This window comes from Anastrepha ludens, chromosome 6 (genome assembly GCF_028408465.1).
Source record: "Anastrepha ludens isolate Willacy chromosome 6, idAnaLude1.1, whole genome shotgun sequence".
In the NCBI taxonomy this organism is placed as follows: Eukaryota; Metazoa; Arthropoda; class Insecta; order Diptera; family Tephritidae; genus Anastrepha; species Anastrepha ludens.
Genome location: NC_071502.1, coordinates 1,305,068 through 1,332,036, shown reverse-complemented (window position 1 = coordinate 1,332,036; position 26,969 = coordinate 1,305,068). Strand labels below are relative to the sequence as shown.

General features: G+C 38.0%; 1 protein-coding gene across 1 annotated transcript in view; it reads left to right on the top strand.

Moving 5' to 3' along the window:
- The window catches only part of LOC128867335 (uncharacterized), a 40,292-nt gene that overhangs the window by 7,852 nt on the left and 5,471 nt on the right, over positions 1 to 26,969 (top strand). Inside the window, exons 2-10 of the mRNA XM_054108467.1 lie at positions 6,627 to 7,112; positions 7,298 to 7,405; positions 11,050 to 11,147; positions 12,202 to 12,360; positions 14,986 to 15,117; positions 15,174 to 15,410; positions 15,529 to 15,657; positions 17,253 to 17,382; positions 17,625 to 17,747. Coding sequence (XP_053964442.1) covers positions 6,666 to 7,112; positions 7,298 to 7,405; positions 11,050 to 11,147; positions 12,202 to 12,360; positions 14,986 to 15,117; positions 15,174 to 15,410; positions 15,529 to 15,657; positions 17,253 to 17,382; positions 17,625 to 17,747 — 1,563 coding nt within the window. The 5' untranslated portion in view covers positions 6,627 to 6,665. The remainder of the gene's footprint in view (positions 1 to 6,626; positions 7,113 to 7,297; positions 7,406 to 11,049; positions 11,148 to 12,201; positions 12,361 to 14,985; positions 15,118 to 15,173; positions 15,411 to 15,528; positions 15,658 to 17,252; positions 17,383 to 17,624; positions 17,748 to 26,969) is intronic.

Here is a 26,969-nt window from a genome sequence, read left to right as displayed (position 1 = left end):
CGCGGATAACCATGAGGTTTTTGTCAGTAAAAATGACTGCATTCAGGTCTCTCAAGCTGTCGTTTCCCAGTATTGCATGGAAAGATTTTAAGGTAGGCATGACGTAAAATTTGAGCTTATCGTCTAAATTGAATAAGTTAACATAAGTATGCGATTGAATTTTTATGTCTCCTGCAACTGATTTTGCGAGGAATGGGGTGTCGTTAGGTATTTCTTTTTTTACTAACCTCGGTTGGACATAGTTTTTACTGGAGCCTGTGTCCACCAAAAATTTTAACACTTCTCCGCTCTTCGTTTTACATTCGAAGTATGGTAGCGAAGAGCTGGTTATCCTAAAAAATGTGTCAATGTGAAATACGCGTCTGGTTTTGTTAGGCTGGATATTCCTTTGAGAGGATGGTTGGGGTGGTCTTTTTCCCAGGAATTGATTTGCCTGAGGTCTGTTCGCGTAATTTATTTGTCGGGAGCGAATGCTTCGGTCGATATCCATCGGCTCTGGCGGTGGTAGTGGTTTGGGTGCTAAGGGTCTAGGTGGGGGTTGCCTTGGCTGGTTGCTATTTGTTGGTACTTGCTCGTAATTAAAAAGTCTTGGGTTATTTTGGAATCCAGGTATGTGAGCTAATTGGGGGTAGAAAGTCTGTCTTTGTCTTTGATTATTGGGGCCTCTCTGTGGCAAAGGTGGTGGTGAATAGTAAGACTGCTTCCTTAGTGGTAAGTCGTTTTGATTTTGAGCATAATGAGTTCGAAATTTCTGATTCTCTAGTTTGAGACACAAATGTAGAGCTTGCGGAAGGTCCGCAGGCTCTCTCATACCTAGCAGTCTCGGTAAATCTCCGTTGAGACCTCTGATAAACGTATCAAGGGCCTTTCCTCGATAAGTCTCGGTAAGTAAGCTTAAAGCTTCTTTTCCTGTGTCCAGACTGCCTAATTTGTTGAGGATAAATGATAAATGAGAGTACACTGCCTGATAGAATTGTTGTACTGTAGAGTTGCCTTGAACGAGTCCTGTCATCTGATATTCCAGTGTTGACACATCTCTCTTATCTGCGTAATGCAGTGTAAGGCATTTGGCGATGGCTGTCCAGTCCAACGGCGTGTTGTAGGACTCTAACGCGATATCAGCGTTTCCTACGATTTTGTTCCTAATTATGTTTAGGATTCCATAGTACTTTGCTGTTCCGCGTAAGGGCTCATAAATTCTGAGTATTCTTTCCACGCTCTTCCTCCAAGAGTTAAACTCCCCTGGTCTGCCTGAAAAATCCCTTAAGCATTTAACAACGTCGGGAATTCTGTCGAGGTCGCCTAAACTATCTAGATGTTGTGTTTCTATTGTTTGGTCTACCATGTTAACAAAATTCGCGTTGGGATTGAGTGCGGCCTGCACAATTGCTGGTGCTTGACTGCTAAGGACTTCTAAGGTTATCTGTGAAACTAGTTCTCTTAGGTCTGGAAAATTTATTTGCCTTTGGGTTGGAGGATTGTTGGAGTCGGATGGGTCTTGAGGATTTGGGTTGGCTGCGTTGTTTGTGCTTAGCCTAGCTGGTCGTACCAGATTGCTTGGGTTTGACATTTTTCGAATAATAATTTCCCGTGAAGCCTTACTTCAGCTTTAGTTTTGACAGTGAATGTTTTTTTTTTCCTTTTTAGCAATAAATTAAAGTCTGCGATTATTACTTTCGCCCTTTCTTCGTTTTAAAATTTACAAAATTTGCTTTTCAATATTCGCTAATTTATTTTTCGATTAAATTTCTGTATTTATTGTATAATAAATTTCTTTCAAGCTTTGTTTCGGCTTTTTGTTTCTATTTCAATTATTTAAAAAAAAAATTTCTAAACAATATCAATAAGTCTTATCTCTTAATTTTATCCTTTCTTTCGTTTCAGGATTTATAAAATTTTTCTTTTACTATGCAAAAATTTTTTCACAATATTTCTTTAAAACAAAAAATTAATATATTTTAACTTACACAATAATTAAAGCTGCCGATGACATTTGTGCTGCTGCTGGTTGTTGTTGTTGATGTCCTTGAAAAGCTAGGGCACGTTGTTGATGGTGATACACTTGTTGCTGTTGTTGTATATGTGTCAGGAGATTACTATGGCTCGGTGGTTGTGGTGACGCTATTGTTGTTTTTTTCTTAAAGTTGATTTTTCAATTATTTATTTAGATTAGAACGCACTGCATTTATATTGAATAGTTCTTCACACCAAATAACGCGTTTTATTTAAAAGTTTATGATGATTTTATTTTTTTATTTTTTATTATCATTAAATTCACTAAGTTTTAAAACCGTTCCGACTGCGTGAATTTTTTCCGTTTTGTTTGTCACTACTAAGGATTCACTTACAGTACACTAAACGAACGGGTGCCTGCGGACGGACACGTACAGGCTTAGATTCCGTGGTATATTTTTTATACCAGGCTGCTCGGTTTCGCGGTTTTGCTAACTTCGAGTTAGCAAAATACTTTGCTCGTTTTCGCGGTTTTGCAAACTTCGAGTTGGCAAAATAATTTGCTCGGGCGCCAGTTAGATCTTTTTAAACTAAGATCTTAAAAAAAATAACTAACGCGAACTTTCCTCGAGAAAGATCGCGGACAATGTTTGAAAATAAAAAATGCCTTTCGTTATCAAAACGAAGTTTATTCTTGAAAGTTCAAATACAGAGTGAATTAATTTTAGACAATAAGTTAAACTTATCAACTACCTGAGCCATAAGCTGGCTATTTGGATTTCCATGGAATTTTGCGAAAGCATTGCAGTTAATGCTTTCGCATTGTAAGTCAGACGCTGCAGTTTTATGAACGGAAATGCGTTTTCAATTTCGTTTTACTTTTGTCTGGGAATATGACATAGTTTTTATGACCGCGCGTGTAAACTAAATATTGGGAAACAAATATGAAAATGACTTGAATTCATATGTGCCAAGATATATCGAGTTTTCAACATATTTTGTGTTAACTTATATAATTATACAGGGTGACCGATTAGTTACTTTGACACTGACAGCTTTTTCCTACTCCAAATGAAGGAAGGAAAGAGTTTCAGTGTAAACAACGATGACAAATATTGCAAATTGAATTCCAAAGTTAGTGCTGTGTTACACAAACTACGAATACGAGTATTACGGCGGCTTTGCAAACAAACAAAAGTAACAGATCTTCAGAAAACTTTACTAATGCCATTTAAGTATCAAAGTTATGATTAACGAAATGGGTTTCGACGACCTTTGGTTTTGGCAGGTGGTTACCACCCTCCATAAGGTGGTTGAGGGGCGAACTTAGGCTTGGGGACCCATTGAGATAATACTAGTTTATGCTCAAGTTCTTGTTCTAACTCCCAGTTTGTAAATGGATGCCAGTTCCAAGTCCGCTAGACATGTAAAGAATAAGAGTTTAGGCAGCGATGTCGTATCTGGAAAGAGCGGGGCACCACCTCCACTTCGTTCCTGCAGCTGCGGCAGCCCCCATACGTTTCCCATGTGTTTTCATTAGGGATTGCCCGGTGATGATACCAACCACTGTACCAACGGAAATACGGTCTAGATTCATGAAAGACCTACTTCTGTGCTCATTCCCTTTAAGCCAAACCTGTCTAGTTATCGCACAAGTGTTCTCCATCTACTGTTGTAGACCGAAATGATCCAGAGCTTGCGTGCGGAGAAAGAAGTGCCCACATGTTGGACAGAATTGACTGATTTAAGACCAGTTTTCCTCCTTAGCCAGCTCAACTAACTCAGGAAGGAAAGCTCTACATTCAATTGCTACTTTGGAAGAAGTATTATTCCACCGTAGAGATTTTATGATAGTTTAGCTGTTAGAGTATATTGGGATCGGTTGTGCTGATCGGACTCATCTGTCCCTGCCCCACAATGTAGCCTCCTTCATAGCTATCCACTCAGTCAGGTAGTCGTGGGCTTAGGTTCAGCTGCAGTAATTCTTAGGGGATGCCACTCTTGACCCTTTAGTCTTAAGCTGTCAGTGAAGATAACCACTGACTCTGGCCCTTAACTTTACCCCGAGATTTATGAAGCAGTGTAAAAATTCCGAGAATTTTCGAATCTTACCAGAGTAGGCATGCATTCAGTCTGATTACGTTGCAATTAACCCGAAATTTGCCGTAGATGTTTATGTATAGAAGTAGAGTCTCAAGAGCCTTGGTTGGGGTAGAAGACTACTTTGCTTATAGCCATTTTGCATGCATACAGGGCAGTGACCGCTTTTCTGTACTTGTCCTCGATGTTTCGGTTTCAGGTATGTTTACGGTCTAAAATAATCCCAAGGTTTTTTTTTCTTCGGTACAAGTGTGAATCCCACCACATTTAGTGACAGTGCCTTTAAAGCAGGTATTTCATATTTGTTTGTAAATAGCAGCATTTCGGCCCTTCTGGCGTTGACATTCAGTCTACTCTTCCTAGACCAGCTAGCCACAATGTGGAGAGCATTTTATAACAGTTCGTTCAGGCCCTGGAGTAGAGGGAGTTCCAGAAGCAGCCGAACGAGTTCGTCCAATCCAAATCCACCTGAAGCAAGGCGCTATTAATAGCATCGTAGTAGTAGTCTTTCAAAGTTCTTTCTATTTCGAGAAAGATGCGTAAATTTTTTAAAGGCAAGGCTCCTTTCGTGGCGTCCATTCAAATGTCTAGCATTGCGTAAAGAGGTCAAGGCGCTGTTTGACTTCTGAATGTAATTTGGGGAAATCAAATTTTTCGATAACATTTTCCGTAAAGAATTTCCGACAGAGCTTTTTTCAATGATTCCGATGAAGTTCTTCTAGGATTCAGTTTGCTAGATTCAAAATTTTCTTTCGTCTCTCCTCAAGGTAGTCATCTTTGAATTCTACCAAGACTTTAGGACGGACTCTAAGACATTATTTTTTGAAAGCAGACTTAGATATTTTAGTCCAAAGTTTGCCGCTTCATCAATTTTAGGCGATGAGTTAAGTTTACCGATAGAAATAGACTTTATACCAGAATAGTTCACTTCATAACTTCTTAACGGTAGACTGCGCGTACCGAGAGCAGCATGTTTCCGGTGTGACTCTGACAGTGACGCTTTGTACTTTGTCCACTTTGCCCTCCTTATATTTTATATATTATACTTTGTCCTCCTATTTCTGTAATATGAGAAAGTTGGAGCTCCCAAAGATAATTCAAATTAAATATAGAGATGGTCAAAAAGGGATGGTCAAAAAGCGAGCAAACACACAAACGAAATGTTCCTTTGGTTTGAAAATTTTAATAGTGATTGGAAAAAATTGATTAATGCAGAGTGATAGTAAACAAATACAAATTTAATTAGCTAAAAAGAATACTCCAACCGCTTTAATCATATAATGATTGAGTTTTAACACATTTGCCACGCTTCGTTTGTAGGTTTATGCTATTTGTGTTGAACCAACCAGATAAAAACAACTTCAAAATACAATAAACCCTGTGAAAATGGTATAATTTCACATGTAGTTATTACCGTACATACTTATTTTGGGACTTTGTTTTATAATGTAGCGATATGTATGCATATATGTACACTAGAAGCCTTTTTTGCTAAAGTATTTAAGATCCTGCATCCCGCAGTAGAATATGAAAATAGGACGCTAAAAACCAAACAAAATGGAAATATTACAGTTTTGAAAAACTGGTTGGTGGTTGACTAACATGCCATACGGCCATGTGAAATCGGAGCATTTTGGTAATTGGTTCTCGAGAAGGCAATCTTCAAGGATTCATACTGTCGAAGTTTCTTATTAGGAGCATTAAATTTAATTTTAGTTCCAGTAATGATACGAATAATAAATGAGCCCGTTAGAATAGATCGTCTGCTATCAAGTGTTTTTAAGTCAATCGATAAACATCGGGAGCGCAAAACGGAAAAAAAAACTTTCTAAGCTCTCTCAACCCGATTAGAGAGATCTATTTGGTACAGTCTCCAAATAACAGCGGCGTACTCCAATCTCTATGTAACAAAAGCACAATACAATGTTTTGAGAGTGTGTGGGTAGGTAAATGTAGAACAATTTCGACGTACCAATGCTAGCATCAAATATGTCGGTCTTATAATGTGGCTAGTGAAATTAAATTTTGAATCGAATTATATCTGAACTAAGAAATTAGGTTTAAGTAAAGCCATGTTGATTACAATGGCACAAAATTTAATTCATACAAAAGCCAATTTTTTCATTTGAATTTTGATATTATTTTTTATGACCTTCTATAAGCGGACTAAAAATAGTGTCGCAGCTTTCACTTCCTTCTATTTGTGGTGTGCGTGTTGATGTTGTTCCGCAAAATGGGGGACAACCTACTATTTTGAGCCGACTCCGGACGGCAGATGGTTTTATTTATGAGGAACTTATTCATGGCAGAAACACAGTCGGAAGTTTTCCATTGCCTACCGAAGGGCGACCTCTATTAGAAGAAACTTGTTCTATCATTTTGGTGTTGCATGCACGGAGATTTGATCCAACGCACTTCCGACCAACTCATTCGGCTACGCCGCAACTACGGCTGTATTTACTACTACTTCTACCACATCAGCGAGCGCGTGCCGACTCTTTTCAAATTTTGAAACAAGTTTATGCCTGAACCCACATTTGCACATACATACATATGTACATGTATACTTTCAGAAGCTAAACACAATTTTGGATTTTTGAGAGAAAGCCAGAATGTCTACAACTCCCTGTATAACAGACGGCACAAGCATATGCACACGAAAGGATATAGAGATTGCTGTTACCAACACTGAGGGAAGAGAGAGGAAAGTCCTAAAAAACGACGAGGCAATAGGGCCATATATTCTCAAAGCGGAAATTAGGGACGATTGTCAATGCTATCCTATATCTATTTCTGATTCAAAACTGATTCATACTCATTCCAATTCGAACTTGAACCACCATGGACAAAGAACTATGTTACTGCAGTCTAACTCAACCAACAACATCCATTTTAAAACGAATGTTCAACAGAACTTACAAGTGGATAACCATTTGGATAAAATGTCAGTTCGATCAGTCAGTTCAGAGGATGTTTCGACAGCAGTGGAGGGCAAGTGCTGTAGTGCTGCAGCACGTAATCCGGCAATCAAAACTGGACGACGTATTCAATTAATGCAAGTAAGTATACATAAAAAATTGACTTAGAATCCAAGCACCATTTGCCGCCATTCAAACAAACTCATTTAAATTACAGTTTACGCATAGCAACATGTCGCACGGCACAATTTCACATTTTTTTGCTGACTACCCTCTGCGTACTAAATTAATTAATTTGGACTTATTTCTTTGTTTATACCTTTCAGATGATAATTTTACCATTTATTCCAATACTGGCATTGATTGTTCAAACATCTGTTATTCTCCAAGAAATTCTCGACTACAGGGCAGAAGTGGCCGATATCGAAACACAGGTGAGCGATGATGTTCCGCATGCTCCTATGCATTCACAAATTTACGTACATTTATTGAGACTACATAACCTAGCGTTCGAATAAGTATGTATGTATTTACAAGTGGAAAATCGAAGGTGGTTGTGCCATTTTTTTTCCTGAATGGCGACTACATCATCTGAACTTACCGAGTCTCTTGCCAATGCCGTCCATGGGCGTCCGCACGCTGTTCGCAAAATATATAAATACGAGTATACTCGTACTTCGTCATAAATAAAATTGTTCTTCTATACTTTTCGTCTCAAGAAACAAAAAGAACTGGGTACTCCAAACCAAAGTTACAGTTGCGGACATAAAAATCGAAGCAAAAGATCGTAAAGATGATTTGAAATAAGCACAAAAAATTAATATTAAAAATGTGTATTCTTCCCTTTTTTTATAAGATATTTAGTATCTATAATACATAAATCAGAGAAAACTGTATATTAGTCGCATAAGAAAAGAGTAAAAAAACACATTATTAATTTTTTGTTTTGCCTCCTTTAGCTTAAACACATTATTACGTCTTTTTATCACACCTTTAGCTGCGTTGCCAACATATGCCGCAGATCCTTTAAAGGTTTGGACAGATACAGGCCAGTCAATTTCGATATTTTTATTTCCCATAAAATAATTTAAAAAAAATTAATAATTAACAACCACGAGATTGCAGTCTAACCTAAAATTTTGGCCCGTTGATGGGGGCAATTTTTTTTTATATTCATTGTGCACATTCGAAGGCATTATACGTACTTATATGTGGCATACATATAATTTTGAGCAAATGGTCGCTGGTCGCAACTCTGCTGTAGTTGGCGTTAGTGGACCACTTTTGATTAACAGCCATTGACAGTGTTTGCAGCCCTTGAACATCTTCTGAGAAATAAGAACTAAAATCCACACCAAACTAACTTTTCTTGTAGTAGTTTAGTGGCACCTTATTTCCTTTAATCCAAAACCGGTAATTTTGTTGAATCTCTGAAGATGATTTTCTTCTCGAAAACAGCGCATTGACCGTTAAGCTGTCAGAGCAGTGATTTTGATAATACATAGATGATTACAATTACGTTGTTCAAATCAAGTATTCCGCCAAACTTGGGAGCAGTAAAAATAAAGCGCTGCTATTCATAGTCAGAGTGTGAGCGCCCCCAATGAATAACACTAAATACATAACAATGCTTTATTTTACTTTATTAATACTAAAAAGTGCTAGTGATGATTTATTTATAATTCAAAATTTTGCCTATGATTTTATATAATAAATAGTACAGAGAGTCACAAATAAAAATGCACCTTATATGTATATAATTGCATCCTTCTGGGTATTTGGCCGAGCTCTACTTTCTATTTGTGGCGTGCATCTTGATGTTGTTCCACAAATGGAATGCCCTACAGTGTTAACCCGAATTCGAACGGCAGATATTATTTATGAGGAGCTTTTTCTATCACTTTGGTATTTCATGCACGGAGATTCGAACCTACGCACTTCCGAATGTTAGTTACTCACCAACCCTTTCGGCTACGGCACCCGCAAATTGCACCTTACAAGAACAAATTAACTCTTGAATTTACAGAGAAGAATCTAAAATATAAAAAGTCCAATAAAAAATAGTAGTATTATAGTTATTTCCCGTTTTTTTCGTCCAAATGCGATCTATCAAATTGTATTGTATTATGTACATACATGGAGTTCCCGAACATTTTCGAATATCCCGAGCACATACCCGATACTCATTACTTGAAAACTTTTGAGCGTGAGAAATTTGAGCGATGCTTATTTTGACTTTTCAGCACTGACTGTCAGCACTTTTTTGAGGTTTTACAAAAGCTCGAAGATTTCGAACAAACAATTGAGTACATGAGCAGTACGGAGTTACTCGCACTGCTCGACACCCGGTCATCTAGAGCTATAGTATATACAAATGTATTTACATACATACATGTCTTGGTTACAACCAAAGTGTGAATGATTTTAGTCATTTTAATTCGTTTGATTATACTTTTTGACATTATAGTCCTTGAACAAAGTGCCGCACTGATTGTCAATCACACCTTATTTGATACACTTTGGTTACAACTTAGGGAATTGTCTCTATACTGTTTTTGTATCAGAATAGTGTAACTTTTTCACAAATATCCCCTCAAGAAATTCCTCTGTACTTCCTTTTGTCTTCATTAAACATGCGCAAAGAATGATGGTCCAATAAATACTTATTAAAATTTATAGCTGCTCTTACATAAATACATACGCATGTACATACATTTATCCATGTACATTTGTAGTTTACATACATACGCTAAGTGCGACTAAGATGAATAACAAACAAATGATGGTCTGTACCTAATAGGTCTGACACTTAAATACTGCAAGGTGCTTTATTGCCTAGACAGTTTGAGGCATAAACGAAAAGTAACGAAACTATAGACAAATATATGTACATACATATATATTTACGTTATCATCGTAATACATTTCACGTTGATTAAATCGTAGTCAAATTCAAAACATTTAATTAAAAATATAAAAAGTTTATTTTTTTAGGTCATATTCCATATGTCATATCAAAATATCTCCAGGGAGATATTTATGGAATAGTGTTTGGAGATACAGGGTGTCCGGTGGCAGAATTAGGTTTTAAATTTAAAGTTTTCCTCCAACCGCTGAGAGTATGCGCGAGGTTATTTAATCACTACGTCGCACTGGAACTCGAAGTATATTTCAAGGCCCATGATTCGTATGCAACTGCTCGTCGTAGATTTTGTTCAAGTTACATTCGACGCTTACGTGATGCCCCACGATAATCCGTGTCAGTCCAAGTGTAAGAGCGCGACTGCCCACAGACTTCCAAAAACTAATTTACATCAAATATTGAGTAAGTATCATAGATTGCGCCCCTTCAAAATTATATTCGTGCAAGCGCTTAATCCTAACGACTACAATGTACGTAAAAATTTCTATAAGACAATAATGAAGCGATTTCCTACAGTAAAACTATATTTTGGATTGATGAAGACCATTCTTGTTATTAGGCACCTAAAGAACTAACCCACTATTATATCAACAGCTACTTCACAGTCCAAAAGTGATCGTTTGGTGTGCATTGCCAAGCAGTGGAATAATTGGACCATATTTTTTTGAAAATCGTCGAGGGCAAGCAAAATCTATGGATGTTGTCTCTTAGCGGCGCATGCTGAACAATTATTTTCTGCTAATAATGAGAGAACATCCTTTCTTCAGTACACACACATGGTTTCAGCAAGATTGCATTACGCCGCACATGACCAGAGAGACCACAGCGAAACTACGTGATTTCTTTCCTATCAAACTTGTAAGCCGTCAAAAGTAAAGTCTGTGAAACAAACCCAGCAACCAACTCTTCTCCAGCGAATGGCACAAAGGACGGAGGTTAGAATCCAAGGGTGTATCCGTCGTGATGGTCAACATGTAAAGGAAATAATTTAAAAAAAGAGCGGATGTCTTCTTTGTAATAGTTACTAAAATAAACTTTAATCGTTAGTAACTATTTTCTAATTTTGCTTTTAATATCTGCTGCCGAACATCCTGTATATCTATATATTCATGCACTTTCTTATACCTTTTTCACTTTTCTACTCTAAATAAATAGGTAACAATAGCTACAAGCTTGGGGAAAGTGGTGACGCGCTTGCAGCTGGAGCGATCGGAAGTATCTTTTTATATTTTTACAAATGGCAGTAGAGAGCGGTGAGTTTTGTTAAGACTTTGAATTGGAAAACTTTTGTTTGTAATGTGCAATGAATTAACAGTAAATGGGAACTTAGCATATATATATTTTTTTTGGCCCTTATATAATCTGGCGCAATGGGTAATATTAAATTCTGTGAACTTATGTCATAATTTTTAGAATAACGTAATCACAAATTCTCACATGATATTCGTCACACTTTAGAAATGTATGTTAAGTACTCCAATTTTGCTTTATTGAACTAAGTAAAATTAATTTTTAGATCCACTGTTAGGAATGTGGCAACTGTGAACCATTTAGCCGCCACTGGAAAGTTGTTTAGCGACGTAATATTGAAATGAAAGACGACCCCGCCCTCGTTCTCAGTCTACCCAACACATTATCGTGCCCTATCTAGGTTCGAGATATCCGCTTTATATCCGTAGTACTCTTCTTTGACCAACATTTACATAAGTATATTGCTTGCCTACTTTTTGTTGTAGCTAGGGAGCTTCTTTCAGCTTACAAAAATCTGTGTTTTAGACTTCATCGTAGCAATTTTGCTGATAAAGTGTAAAATTAGTGGCTTTTAAAGCCATGAAATTTCTTATCTGTAACTCAAGGGTCTATAAAAACAAAATTTTCATAAAAAAATATTTTATTTATACTGTTTTTGTGACATAAAAGGAAATGTTTTATTTATACTTTTTGTGATGTACAGACATATAATATTACAGTTTTCTCAACAGTACTTCAAAAAAGTGTGATCGTGAAATGTTTCAAACGAAATTTCTGAAGTACATTTCATGCCCTATTAACTATATTGGCACCGTCTCGAACCCATTTAAAGGACTCTGAATTACCCTCAACTATTTTGAAGTAGACTTTACGCTTTCTGAAATATCTACAACCGAGTATTCTTAAGTATATTTTAAACATTCTAAAATATTTTCGAAGCAATTTACTTAGCTCTTCTGATGAATTTAGAAAAATATTTTTTCTTTACTAGCAAAATGTTAATTCAAATACTCGTACTTATGTCTGTATAGCAATTGAAACCGAATCATTTAACAGATCAAACTTAACGCAAAGATTCACTGTAACCGACAACGCATTGAACAATCTAACAACATGGAACGAAGTGAGTGTACCCACATTACCTGACGAAGATGAAGATAATGTTGAAGTAATGCTTAACCGGACAGAGTTCCAAAACCGTTTAAATGAGTTCAGGTAATTAACGTCTTTCCACATGTACATTTTATTAAAAACATTCGATTAAAATTTGTACTTCTAAATCGGACAACGGAACATAACTATTGTCGAAATTTTCGTTTAATATAGTTACCGGTAGTCAAAATAACTTTCCAATAAGAAATCGACCATGAAGGTTTTATATATATTTATTTTGAAGCTATAAGTTATTCACAAATTTTTTAATAGTTATAAATAAACCCACCAGAACTTCGAATTACATATGAATACATTTTTTCGAAGCAGTGAAAGTAATATGAAATTATAAACAAAGGGCCTATAAGAGATGTAAATCGGCACTCAGGCCAAAAATAAATAAAAAACTGTCTCAACTTTAAGTAAATCTTACCACCATTTATTAGAAAGTTTGAATACATTTCCCTTACAGTCGTTTAAAAATTTATTAATCATGAAGTTGGGCTTTTAGGAATATCGTCATATTTATTAATGCACACATTTAACATTGTCCTACAAAACTTGATTTCTGGTTACCCATAGAGCAAAACCTGCACAGACTTAAATACAATACTCATACGACCTGCTTTTCTAGTTCAATTAAAATCCATTTTAAAGTGACTCCTCCCATCTTCATCTCATGGAAAAAAGCTAAATAGTTTTTCGTTTTCGAGATCTTAAAACTCAAAAATAAGAGTTACGTTCATTTGTTTTTTTTTTTTTATGATTTATTAATAATACAGAATTCTGAATTTATACTAGGTATTGGCCAGCGGCCGCCGAAGCCGAATGGGTTGGTGCGTGACTACCATTCGGAATTCACAGAGAGAACGTAGGTTCGAATCCTGGTGAAATACCAAATTAAGAAAAACATTTTTCTAATAGCGGTCGCCCTTCGGCAGGCAATGGCAAACCTCCGAGTGTATATCTGCCATGGAAAAGCTCGGAGTCGGCTTGAAACTGTAGGTCCCTCCATTTGTGGAACAACATCAAGACGCACACCACAAATAGGAGAAGGAGCTCGGCCAAACACCCAATTATATATAGATATTGGTCATGGCTTTTGGCTGCAGACATCTATTTGCTTCAGACCTATTATTACGGGTGGTATGAGAAACTTTCAAACACATTTAAAATTAAATTGTGAGTTGATCTGGAAAACTGAGTATGCATTGACTTATGTATGTACATAAAGCCCCTTTCAAAATATATGATATATGATATATGTATGTACATATAAAAGGAGATAAATTTAAATTGAAATAAAACAACGAAAATTCCAATTGATTTGGCAATCTTTATTATTTTTGTATAGAACCATTCATGGCCTTTATTTTTTAAAGATAATCCCTTTCGCCGTAATTCGGCCATCCGTAAGTACCAATTTTGAATGACTCGCTGGAGGACTTCGGTCCTGAATAACTTTAGTGATGTTGGCTTCCAATTCCTCAATCGAAGCTGGTTTATCCACAAAGTATTTATACCCGACAAATAAAAGTCCATTACACGATCTTGGTGGCCAATTCACTGGTCCGAGACGAGAGATAAATTGCTCACCGAAACGGCGACGAAGTAAATCCATTGTTTCACGGGCTGTATGACAATTAGCGCCGTTTGCCGTCTGGTTGGAACCAATTGTGTTTATGTTATGGAAATCACGGGCTTCAATTTTCGGCAACTAAAGGTCGTTTATCATGGCGCGATAGCGTTTGCCATTCATTGGCGCCAGCCTCGTCTTTGAAAAAATTTGGGCCGGTTGTTTTCAATGGCTTCGGATTGCTCTTCAGCCCAAATACGGCAATTTTTGCCGATGGTTTCACGAATAGTGCGTTCGGTATGACGGTTATGTACACCATAAGTGGCCTGAGCGCGTGATGAACACTTTTCACGGAGCATAGATTTTCATAATAAAGGGGTTTTCAATAAGGGCGGGTAGATATTGAAATGGAATAAAATGGCGTTTGCTGTGTGGCACGTACCGCCGTCCTGCTGGAATCACATGTCGTCTAGGTCCATATGGTTCAATATGGGCCATAAGAAATTGGAAGGGCTACCACGTCTACCGAAAAATGGGCGCAATGCGCGCAACGTTTGCGTTAATGAACACTCATTTTGATAATAGAGTTTTATCATTTGAACGTGCTGTTCAATCATGTAACTTGCCATGATGATTTGGCATAAACAACTAAATAATAAACAAAAGATTTGGCAGATGTCACCAAAACAAAATGGCTGCCACAGGGCGCCAAAATCGACCCGCGCCGATTGAAAAACCCTTTACAATTGAACGATTTGTAAACGTTGGTGAGGCATAAATCTTTCCACGATGAAATGTCAATGCATACTGAAAAAAATTGTGTATTTAGTTTGGCAGTAGTCACGCGAGATCTGTCAAAAAACCCCTATTGCAAAAAGTACCTCCAATCTGATCACCCTTTATATGTCCCTCCGACTAGGAGCGATAGTATCTCTGCACATACTATATTATTGATGTTTTTTATAGTAGTTCTTTGGTTCTTCTCCAAAATATTGCCTAAAAGTATATTCCATATTATCAAAGTGTTGCTGATGTGTCCCAAGTTATACATGGTTATTCGCATAGTGTAACATAGTACGCAAAGTATTTTGTATTTCTATTACATTATTTAGAGATCGAGTACGATCGGAGCCGGAAGACAGTTCAATAACGGATGTTATGAACTGGTATACAGCGATCAATCGAGCTCTGTTGCATCACCTTACCGAACAAATAAAAGAAACGGATAACAGTGGCGTTTGGCGGTAATGGACAAAAATTAATAGCAAAGAAATATAATCCTAAAATATCTTTTTATTAGCTATCTCATTGGTTTCAAAAATCTGTTAAAGAGTATTGAGTGCCAAAACATTGCGGCTTCCTTTGGAATCAAATACTATGGACGGGGGTATTTGGGCTTAGATGCGTTTGTTTCCTTTATACGCTACGAATTTTTATCACGTGAGCTTATCAATTCTACTTTAAATTATGTCCCCAGCTTGAGGCCAATGTACATGAACATAACAAGGACTGATAAATACAAGAAACTAAAAGCAATGTAAGTTTATTAGATTCACTTAGCCCTTCATTAACAATACACAAACACGGTTTACATATGCACATCCCTATATACATGCATAAATGTCTGATTAGCTGAAAACTTAATAATTTTATAGGAACGTAAATGTTTTGAAAAATATTCGAAATGCGTCGGATGAACGGAGTGCGATACAATACTATGACGCCATGCACAATTTTACAGATGACTTGCGGATACTTCAAAAGGCTCTGCGATTAAAAATTAAGTAAGTTCGAAAGTGTAAAGAAATTAGCTTCAAAAACAAGCCACTCACCCCATCTTGACTATGCCTTATTGATATTCAGAGTTTAGGCAGTCGAGTTCACATTAGGCATGATGAAATTAGCCTTACACAACTTGTTGCAACACTTGTAGAAGTTCTTTCGTGAAATCAACAGCATTCAAGATTGCTCCATCAGCAGGAAGCTTTATTTCACTATGCAAAATGTTATCGTAAACTTGCGCGATTTCGACGAACCTTGCACAGTCAAATTAGTTTCACGGCAATAGTTTTGTCAAAAAATAGTCTATGATATAAAACTATTTTGGGGCGATGAAATTTATAATAGACATGGACATGGGTGCCGTTCTGATTCTTCTTGAGTGGCGCGTTAACAGCTTACATGATTTTGGCCGAGTTTAACAAAGCGCGCCAGTCGTTGCTTTCTCGTGCTAACCGGCGCCAGTTGGACGCACCAAGTGAAGCCAAGTCCTTTTCCACCTGATCTTTCCAATGCAGAGGAGTCCTTCCTCTTCTACCACCAGCTTGTACCGCGTCGAATTCTATCAGAGCCGGAGCGTTTGTATCCATTCAGACGGCATGACCCAGCCAACGTAGCCGCTGGATCTTTATTCGCTGCGTTATGTCTATGCTGTCGTAAAACTCATACAGCTCCTTGTACCACCGCCTGCGATATTCGCTGTCGCCAATCCAAAAATCATACGCAGAATTTTTCTCTCGTGCACTCCAAGTTACGCACCATCAGATATTGTCATTGTCCAAGCTTCTGCGCTATACGTTAGGGCGGGCATGTTGAGAGCCTTGTAGAGGGTTAGTCTTGTTCGTCCAGAGAGGACTTTGCTACTCAATCGCCTACTTAGTCCAAAGTAGCACTTGTTGGAAGAGAGATTCTCCGTTGGGTTTCAAGGCTTACAATGTTATCGGTGTCGTACTGGTCGGAATTAATTTCTATAAGAGCAGTAATACACAACATGTAAAATTATGAGGGATAAACAAGATTTATTAATTCCATTAGTATGGTTCCTTGCTGTGGTGGCTGAGAGTAGACATACGATCGCAAGGGGTTAAAGTGAATTTTCCGTGAGATGGTCTTTATGTAAAAAATGTGAGTTTTAACCCAGATTGAATTTTCTGAGTAAAAGATGGGTCTTGTGTGTGAAACATTTGACTGTGTGCGTTCGACTTCTTACACCACGAGTAACAGGTATCGAGTTAAGCACGTTGTGAGCATCCACAATGCATAATTTGTTCGAAAATTTACATTTGAGCATAACTCTTATCTTTGGCATAAACACAAATATATTCGGCTGCGGAAAAATACTAGGAAACTTTAGACGAAAAATAAAATTTAAGCCAGTAGATTTGGGAAATAAGATATTTTGTTAAAAATATCAATAAATTCGATTTCTTTAAACGCACATATTATGACATGACTCGGTTTGGCTTCTCGGACGCAATTTTCACCCTGATATATAGATAGAGTAGTTTTACCATTCAATCTCATACGGCATAAATTCATCCAAATGAACATACATTACATCCACAAGTATATTGTATGTATTGCTTATATGCCCGAACAGAGAATATGTCGATACAACCCTTTCTGAAGCTGCGAACAAGGAGGCGGTTGGCATTGCTATCCTGGTTGTCGTTCTATGTGTTTCTCCTATTATCATTATTTTGGTTAAGAATGCTGCTGCTACTATACAGGTAAATATCTACATATGCAACATATGCTTGTATGCTACAATGTTACATACAACTGCTATGCAAACAAAATTAGAATAGTAAGCGCGGGTTTACTAACGATATCGAAGTTCAGACTACAAAAGAAAATTATTGTTTAACATGGATGTACAAACCTTTTGTAATAGATACCATATGTATGCATGTACATCTTAGTTTTGTATACATTTATAATATATGTATTTACATTTAATATTTCTGAAAAGATGTACGCAGTGAATTTAGCCCAAAAAGCCAGAGAACTGAAAAGAGAAAAACGTAAAAGTGACTCGCTGCTTTTTCAAATGTTGCCGCCGAGTGTTGCTATGCAGCTGAAACAGACCCAACAGGTAAAATATTACATAAATTCGTAAATAGTAAACTTAGATTACTTTTTTTCAACCATTGGAGGTATGCAAATATACAAGTTATAAGTATTGGTTCACTTTCCCTCTGGAGCAGTGATGATGCCTTGGTCCAGCGGCGGGTGTTGCTGACACGTCTCAGCTACTTCTTGATTCTAATTAGCTTTAGGATGTTTAGGTTGGGAGACTTGACTTCGTCCCCTTTGTTGGACTATTGGCCTTGTGGCTCAACAGTGTAAATCAATACATCAAATATTAACGGCGGCGTGCCGGAGTAAAGTCAATCGTTCTTTATTAAACAATTGTCTGGACAAAACTGATTATAAGAATGGAATGAATAAAAGACTAAAGCTAAGTACATAAATGGAAATATGAATCTAAACCTAAATACATAATAAGTACATAAAGATCATGCCATGGGTTTGTGGTCTGTAAAACCGACTCAGCATATTTCCGATCAGAATTCCAACGCTTGCGACACAACGGAAACGGCTGGCCGTTGCTCCGACTCACATTATTTTGTTTATGTTGCATATGTGGTCGGGTTCAGCGACATTGTTTGCGCGCGGGTTGCTCGGTGAATTCATTGCGAGGGACGTTCGATGATTTGGCTGTTAACTAGCCCCCCTTTAAGATTGTTGCCGTCCTCGGTGACACTTAACTCCTTTACCAGTTCTTGCAATTTGATGGAAGATCTTCTCCGGTACCAACACTGATAGATGATGCCAATACAGCCAAAGGCAAGGCTGAGTGTTACACCAACCATGAACCAGACTCTGGGAGTCCCTCCGGAAAACATATCGTCTCTTAACTTCTGAATTATATGCAGATTGTGCTCATTCATCCTTTGTAACATTGGTAGGCTGAGCACTTGGTCGTGTCCTGTAATATTCTCAGCAATGGTGACGCCGCGATGCCTGGACTCTTGTTTACAACACCATTGTAGTTAATGTACGTGGTCTCGTTTATAGTCGCAATACGTTCAAATGTGATGAGATGTGTGCCTTCAATTGTCATCACTGGGCCGTCATCTACTCTTACTCTTGCTGATAGTTCGTTGACAACGATTATTCCTTCGTCTAATAGGGTAATCGGTTCCAAGTGGCTTGGCTGTGTGTGGCATAACGCTGAACCTCCGGAATGTAATCCGCTGGCGCATGTGTCATAAGCAGATTTCTTGCAGAACGTCGCAAAGTTGGTTGTAGCGCATTCTGTCACAGCTAGGACTCCATCGTCGCATTCAGCTACTATGTCATCATGTATTTGCAGAATGGTGTTATTGTGGGCAACAGGATATATCATAACCTTCTTACAAATAGTCTTAGCATTAGGATATTCAATTATTATGTGGATTACTCTATTTGATTGAAATATTTTTATATTTGATACTGCCATTAAACTAACTATTGGGACCTCTGCGAGCTGTTCGGTAAAAATTGATTTTAAATCTTCGTGGTCGAGAATTGCGGGGTTTATGATGTTAGATTTGGCGAGCGTTATAGTGAGCATAAGGTTTTGGATTTCAGTGGTTAACATTCCATTTCGTGCAAGTAAAGTTTCATACAAATGAGGAGAGTCTACGAACTCGCCTTTTTTTTCTTTAATTAATTTATTTACTGCATCAGTTAAAAGGTTAATTTGTTTCTGTGCTTCAGTGATTACTATTACTTGTCTGTTGTTTGATTCTATGAGCTCGGCTTCGGCAAGTTTAATCTTTTCTAAGTCTGATGCATCAGGCGTACCTGCAACGATTTTTAAAGCTGTTCCTAGAAAGTCTAAACTTCTGGCCATTCTATGGTGTACCGTTAAGCTAGATAAAATATTCTGAATATGGTCGATATCTACATCTAACAATTTTCGCATGTGTGACTGAGGGAAAAGTTTTGATAATTTAATTGTATCATCTATAATGCTCACGAAATTAGATAAATTTGTAGAATGTCTCACGTAACTATGTTGTTCCCATACAAAAACGTTTCCGTCCAATATCGGAATGTAGCTTGCGTGCGAGAAATCGGTGATGCGTGCGTGAGTTGTGGATAAGAGTATGAGGGTCACTCCGATGAACCTGTATGAAATGATTAAACTGAATTGTAGTAACTATCTGTAAGAATCTTATGCGTTATGACCTATGTTTACCTCACATTGTCCTTATGGACCACCCTCCCCTTAACAAGTATAGACGTTCCCAGGTCTGCTTGTACGGCGCCCTCTGTGCACAAGGGAGATAGTTTGTTACCTAATCTTTTGTTATTTTTGAGGTAAACTTTTTCTCCTACATCAAACATCCTGTTCTGTCTGTTCGGGTTGCATCTAGCTAATTGATCTTGCTGAGCTTTTATTAGTCGATCTTTGATTTTTTGCTTAATTTCGTCCGGTATAGAGTGAATTACATCGAGTGGTTTTTGTTCTGTTACTGAATGTATGGTTTTATTATATTCTATTGTTGCTCTCATGATAGCCTGAACTGTATCGCTAACTTTTTTATCCAACTTTAAACACCTTGCGATTTCTATTAATGTACTGTGGAAACGTTCCGCTTGCCCATTGGAACAGCTATGTAATGGGGGGGCGTTTACAACGTCAATGTTAAACTGATTTTTTAACAATGAAGTGATCGTTTCGGAATTAAACGCTGGCTCATTGTCGCAATAAACGGTTTTTGTGTTTGGAAATGTATTAAATATAAGTAAAATGGGGTTAACAATATCGACTATTGATCTAGAAGGTAAGGGCTGGACGACGGTGAATTTGGAAAATTTATCGATGCAAGTCAGGAAAAGTTTCTGATCGGTAGAAAATATGTCAATGTGTAACATTTCTCCGACAAATGAGGGAATTGGCGTCTTCCCGAGTTCTTGTTTTTTGGGGTGTCGGTCGTACTTGGCGATAGCGCAAACTTTGCAATTTAGTACAACCTCGTTAGCCAATTTAGTCATTTTTGGGAAGTAGTAGTCCCGAAGTATCTGTTTTACGTTTTCTTGTGCCGCTCTGTGCGCACGATTATGTTCGGTGTTGACTATTTCTACCTGTTCGTCTTTGTTAGTGATGTCTGACACTATTCTTTTGCAATGCCAGAATTTGGTTGTCGGGAAAATTGAAACCAGCTCATGTTGAAATGCAGCTAAAGTTGTGAGTTCGCAATAAAACGCGTTTACAACATCGGGGTTCACAGCAAGTTTTAATGTTTCTATGAGATTAATTTTATCTGTAAATTGAATTAAGTGACCGGTTTTTTTGCCAAATAGAATAAGTCTTCGATGCAACGAATAACGTGATTCTTCCAAAGTTATCTGATTTCTATAACAATTTAGGGGGTTATCAGTTGTTTGTATAGTGTATGTAAGGGATACCTCACTGTGAATAGTGGCTATGTCTGATTGCGTTTCGTCTTGGAGAGCGTTAAGCTCTTGCCTAGATAAGGCATCTGCGACAAAGTTTTCTTTCCCTGACTTGTAATGCAATTGGGCGTTATGTTGTTCAATAAACGCCTTCCACCTCTTGATTTTCGCATTCGTATTTTTCTCAGACACTGCGAACGTGAGAGGTTGATGATCTGTAAATATATGTAGCTCTCTTGTACCGTAAAGGTAATTCTGCAGTTTGCCGAGGGCCCATACAATCGCCAACAACTCTCTTTCGTTGGTAGCATAGTGAGTTTCGCACGTTTTTAGCGTTCGGGAGATCATGGTGATGGGTCTACCGCCTTGAGATAATACTGCTCCAATGCCATTTGCAGAAGCATCTGTAGTCAAGTCAAAAGGTCTTTTGAAATCAGGGTACATGAGCATAACATCTTCTGATGCTAGTATGTTTCTCAATCGGTTAAAAGCGTCGCGTTGAGATTCGTCAAATTGGACTGCTACTTTCCTAGACATGTGTTTGCTTACAGTGCCGTTTTCGCCTTTTAGTATATTAGTCAAGGGTCTTGCTATGGCTGCAAAGTCTTTGATAAACACCCTATAGTAGCTGGCTAGGCCTAGAAAAGATCTCAGAGAGTATAAATTTTTTGGTTCAATGTACTCTTGGATCGCCTTGACTTTTTCTGGGTCTGTTTTTGCTCCCTCGATAGTAACAATGAAGCCTAGATATTCGACACTTTCTTTAAAAAATTTCGACTTTTCCTTGGAGATTCTCATGTTAGCATCGCAAAGTTGCTGAAGTATTATATCGATATGGCGGACGTGGTCTGCGGCATTTTCAGAGAAGATAATTACGTCATCCACATAGACATAACATATCTTTCCGATCTGTTCTCGCAAGATATCGTCGATTGCTCTTTGAAAAATGCTTCCCGCATTTTTTAGACCAAAGGGCAAACGACAGAATTCGTATTTTCCGCCATTTATCGAGAAGGATGTCTTTTCACGATCGTCCTCCGCTAGGTAAATCTGGTGGTATCCGGATTTAAGATCCAGTGTGGTAAAAAACTTAGCCTTTCCGAGGTTAGCTAAGATTACCTGGATACTCGGCATCGGATATCGGTCGGCGATGGTCTTCTCATTTAGTTTTCTAAAGTCAATGACCAGCCGTTTATTCTTATTTCCGTTGGAATCTATTCATTTCTTATCAACAACCCAGACTGGGCTATTATACGCAGATCTTGATGGCCTTATGATGCCATCTTTCAACAGCTGTGCGACTTCGTTGTTTACAAAATCTGACACGCCTACTGGGTATGGATAGGGCTTTGAATATACCTCCTTATTGTCTACAGTCCGGATCCTGGCGACGACTGAAGTATTGTAAGGCAGTGCCTCGTTAGAGGTCGCGAATGCACTAATTCTCTTCAGTATCATTTTCTTGAATTCGCCTTTTACGGAATTTGGGACTACGATATCATCGACACGTGTAAAGTTCACGTTATCGCACGGATGGTGATTGAGTATTTCCGAAGTATTACCGTAGTTTATGCTGTTTTCCATCAGGTCAATAGTTACCCCCGCCTGCGTGAGCAGATCGAAGCCTATTATAGCATCAAAGGTGTCAAGGGTATCTAATATGAAAAACGTGGCAACTTTCCCAAAAATTACTATTGAATATTTTTTTTGAATTTTACTGGACCCATGAATGGAGTTCACAGTAAAAGGGGTGTCGACTGGTGTTACGTTTTTTAACTCCTTTACGGGTTTAATGTAACTTTTTGCCGCCCCGGTGTCGATAAGAATCTTTAATGTTTTGCCAGCCAATTGACGCTCGACGAACGGCAATCGGGAACGACCTCTAAAAAATTCAATAAATCGTTGTCCTCGGGTTCGCCACTTTCGTCATCTATTTCAGCACGCGCAGTTTCGGCCATTTCTTCGTATTCTTTCTCGTCTTGGGTAGGCGCTCGTTGCGTAATATTGTTAATCTTTTGGCGCCTATAGCCTGACGTGCGTTCTGAAGTGTTATGCCTTTTCCGAGCCCCGTCTTGTGTAGAATAGCCCTGTGGCTTTCCCCAATTGGTCTGTTGTCTTAACTTGGACATCGAAGGATCAACGTCCATGGGTTGAGCCTGATACTTTGATTGTGGCTCTTTGTCATTCGCTAGCGTTTTAGGGTCAGCTTGCTGTGCCCTGCTTTGGCCTTGATTTCCCACAAAATGTGGATTTCTTTTCTGGCCCCTGCCTTGTCTAGCTTGGTTACGATTGCCAAATCTAGTATTATCGCCGCTATGGTTTCTTTCTTCAATTACTTTAGCATAAGATGCAGCAAATGCGCTTCTTTCGATGCTATTTTCAGCCTCACGGGCCACTGCTAATGCAGATGGCAAATCCTTGGGCTTCGCTGGGATTACTAAAGATTTTAGGGGCCTCCTAAGTCCTGCCATGAAAGCGTGTAGTGCATCGTCTCTAATTTCTGCACAAAGAATGGACGCAGCTTGCTCGTCATGAGTCATTACTATTTTATTTGTGACCAGAGTGAGCTTCTTTTCTACCTCATCGTAATATTCCATTAAGTTTAGGTCACCCTGCCTAACCAGTTCTAGTTGCTGCCTAAGTACGCGCAAGGATGTTTTGTCTGCGTACGAGCAGTCGAGCCTAGCGATAATGGCGTCAAAATTAAGCACTGTATTGTGCGACGTAAGGATGGCACGAGCTGGACCAGTTACTTTGTTTTTTAAAATGGCCACAGCCTCGTAATGCGCCTCGCTGCCTACGTATCTTTTGAAAATCTCATATGCGTCTATAGCCGCCTGTCGCCACGACACGTATTCCTCATGATTTCCATTGAAGCTAGGCACTGATTTTACAATGTCTAACTTCACCTCACATCCCACACTAGGGTCAATTGTTACTCTCTGGTATGTTTCAACTTGTGGGGTCTCTATTCTTAACGCATTAACCTGACCTCTAACTGTTTCAAGTTCCGCTCGGAACTCGTCTTTTAGTCTCCTCTCTTGTTCGAGGAGCGCACTGTTTACCGCACCTTCTACTAACGCTTTTAGTAATGCCGGCTCCATTCCTAATTGACCGTTTCTTCCTGGCCTAAATCCTATTTCTTGCTCTTCGTCACTGTCGTACTCTATCTTTATATTTCTATAAGCCCAAGTCATGAGCAGCCAATGAAGCGAAAATATCAACTTGTTTCTCTTTTTTTTTTCAACAAAAAAACTGCACTTGCACGTCAATAATTTCGCGACTACACCGTAATGCTCACTTTCGCATTGCCAATTTATTCACAATTTTTTTTATTTAAAATAGTTTTTCATCAATACTTTTTCTAATTTTTACCGAACATTCACTTACATGTTCTTGTTTAGGGCCATGGTGTTCCTAACTTAATAGATATCGTAAGATTATCTAATTCCAGTTTTAACTCTGTTGGGCGCCAGTTATAAGTATTGGTTCACTTTCCCTCTGGAGCAGTGATGATGCCTTGGTCCAGCGGCGGGTGTTGCTGACACGTCTCAGCTACTTCTTGATTCTAATTAGCTTTAGGATGTTTAGGTTGGGAGACTTGACTTCGTCCCCTTTGTTGGACTATTGGCCTTGTGGCTCAACAGTGTAAATCAATACATCAAATATTAACGGCGGCGTGCCGGAGTAAAGTCAATCGTTCTTTATTAAACAATTGTCTGGACAAAACTGATTATAAGAATGGAATGAATAAAAGACTAAAGCTAAGTACATAAATGGAAATATGAATCTAAACCTAAATACATAATAAGTACATAAAGATCATGCCATGGGTTTGTGGTCTGTAAAACCGACTCAGCATATTTCCGATCAGAATTCCAACGCTTGCGACACAACGGAAACGGCTGGCCGTTGCTCCGACTCACATTATTTTGTTTATGTTGCATATGTGGTCGGGTTCAGCGACATTGTTTGCGCGCGGGTTGCTCGGTGAATTCATTGCGAGGGACGTTCGATGATTTGGCTGTTAACTTACATACATACATATTTGACACATTTGTAGTTTTAAGGCCTTTCCAAATGTCAATTGGCTTACTATGAAATTATGAAGATCAATGAGAGAATGTATTTATTTATCAATCATTCAAGTAGATATCTACGCATTTATAGACGCTCATCTAATCTACATATTATAGTATAAATAATAGTACAAACTTTATTCGAAATTGCTTCGGCGTTCATTGGAAAAGGGAAGGCAAATGAGGCGAAATTATCAGGTTCGAACCAACTCAGTTAAAAATGAGAGTTGTGCTTTGACCAAATTCAAAAAAATCCTTTCCTGATATAACTACACATGTAGTTGCATGCAATACAAATACTTCAGCAAAATGAAATGCACCAATCAACAATTGATCTCTCCCCAACTAGTGGTTTTAGCAGCTCTCTAGTGGCGTGGCCTCTATCGTGGTCTATTATCTTGACTCTGCGCCACATATGTAAAATCTTTTGAAGAACACAGAAAGTAAGCACTTCCTTGGCTTCTTATCTTGGTATATAGACATCTAAATTCTTTCTATCCCTCTTCGAGAGTAATAACGGTCATGCGTTATTATCACATTGCAGATGCTGTACTTTAGCTTACTTTCGCTTCCAGCTCTCTATTGATGAGTTAACTTTTGTTTACGGCTCCAACAAGCCTTTCTGAGTGAAAGGTTCAAATTTTGAACCCCCGCCAAGCGATGAGGACTTTAACTCATTCTTCAACCCGAGCAATGCGCTACTACTTGTCATTTTCAAGCAGACATTCTAGATTTGAGACGATATGGCCCATAAGTACATTTTTTTAAATATCTTTACCCGCGCGATTCTTAGCTAATAGGAGCAAAGACTCCTATCAGTACATTTTTAACAATTGAGCAGTCCGAGCACCATCTGGGAGGCACATCTTTTGGAGTGTTTAGTTTAGTTTAGCCTAGAACGTCTGTCGGCCACCAATAGAATTTTTTGAGAAATTTCAATGCCGATGGAACTTGAAGAGAAATTTTTACTAATGGAAAGTTTTTATATTCTTCCTTGAACTATCCTCTAGCTATCATTGAAAGACAAATAAAATTAGCTTCATCAGTTCTAAGGTGTTAGATGTTTTATTTTAGAACAACAAAAAATACTTTAAATACATACAAGCAATCATATGTATATACAAATCGATTGATACTGTTATGAATGCGGATGAAATCGCTAACTATACTACCGACTTTTTAATTCCTTGGACTTATCAGGAATGCTACCGTTTACGCCTTCATTGAAAGTTTTTACGCATGTAATCTTTCTCCAAATAAGTCCAAGGCGCATCCATCCAAGGTGGTCGCAGTAGAATAGCTGATTTTTTTTTTCTTTGCGATGTCAAAGTGATCTGCTTTTTTTGTGGTTTTGCTTGCTTCATTACATCCAGATTGAAAATTTGATATTCAAACCACCAAATTGCAAAAACAAAATACGTGCAAAAAAACATATAATTTTGTTTGTCAGTTGCACAATATAACTTTGTTTAGGTCTCCTTGATCCCCACTAACATATCATTTAAATTCAAGCGCTTACAGTTTCCCCTCCGTCTTACGTGGTACTAGAATATGGTATCACTTTAAAAAATTAAAACAGAAAAATTTGGTCTTCCGTAAACAAATGACAGAGATACTAAAAAATGCCAAAATAACCGTTTGAACTATCCTCTAGCTATCATTGAAAGACAAATAAAATTAGCTTCATCAGTTCTAAGGTGTTAGATGTTTTATTTTAGAACAACAAAAAATACTTTAAATACATACAAGCAATCATATGTATATACAAATCGATTGATACTGTTATG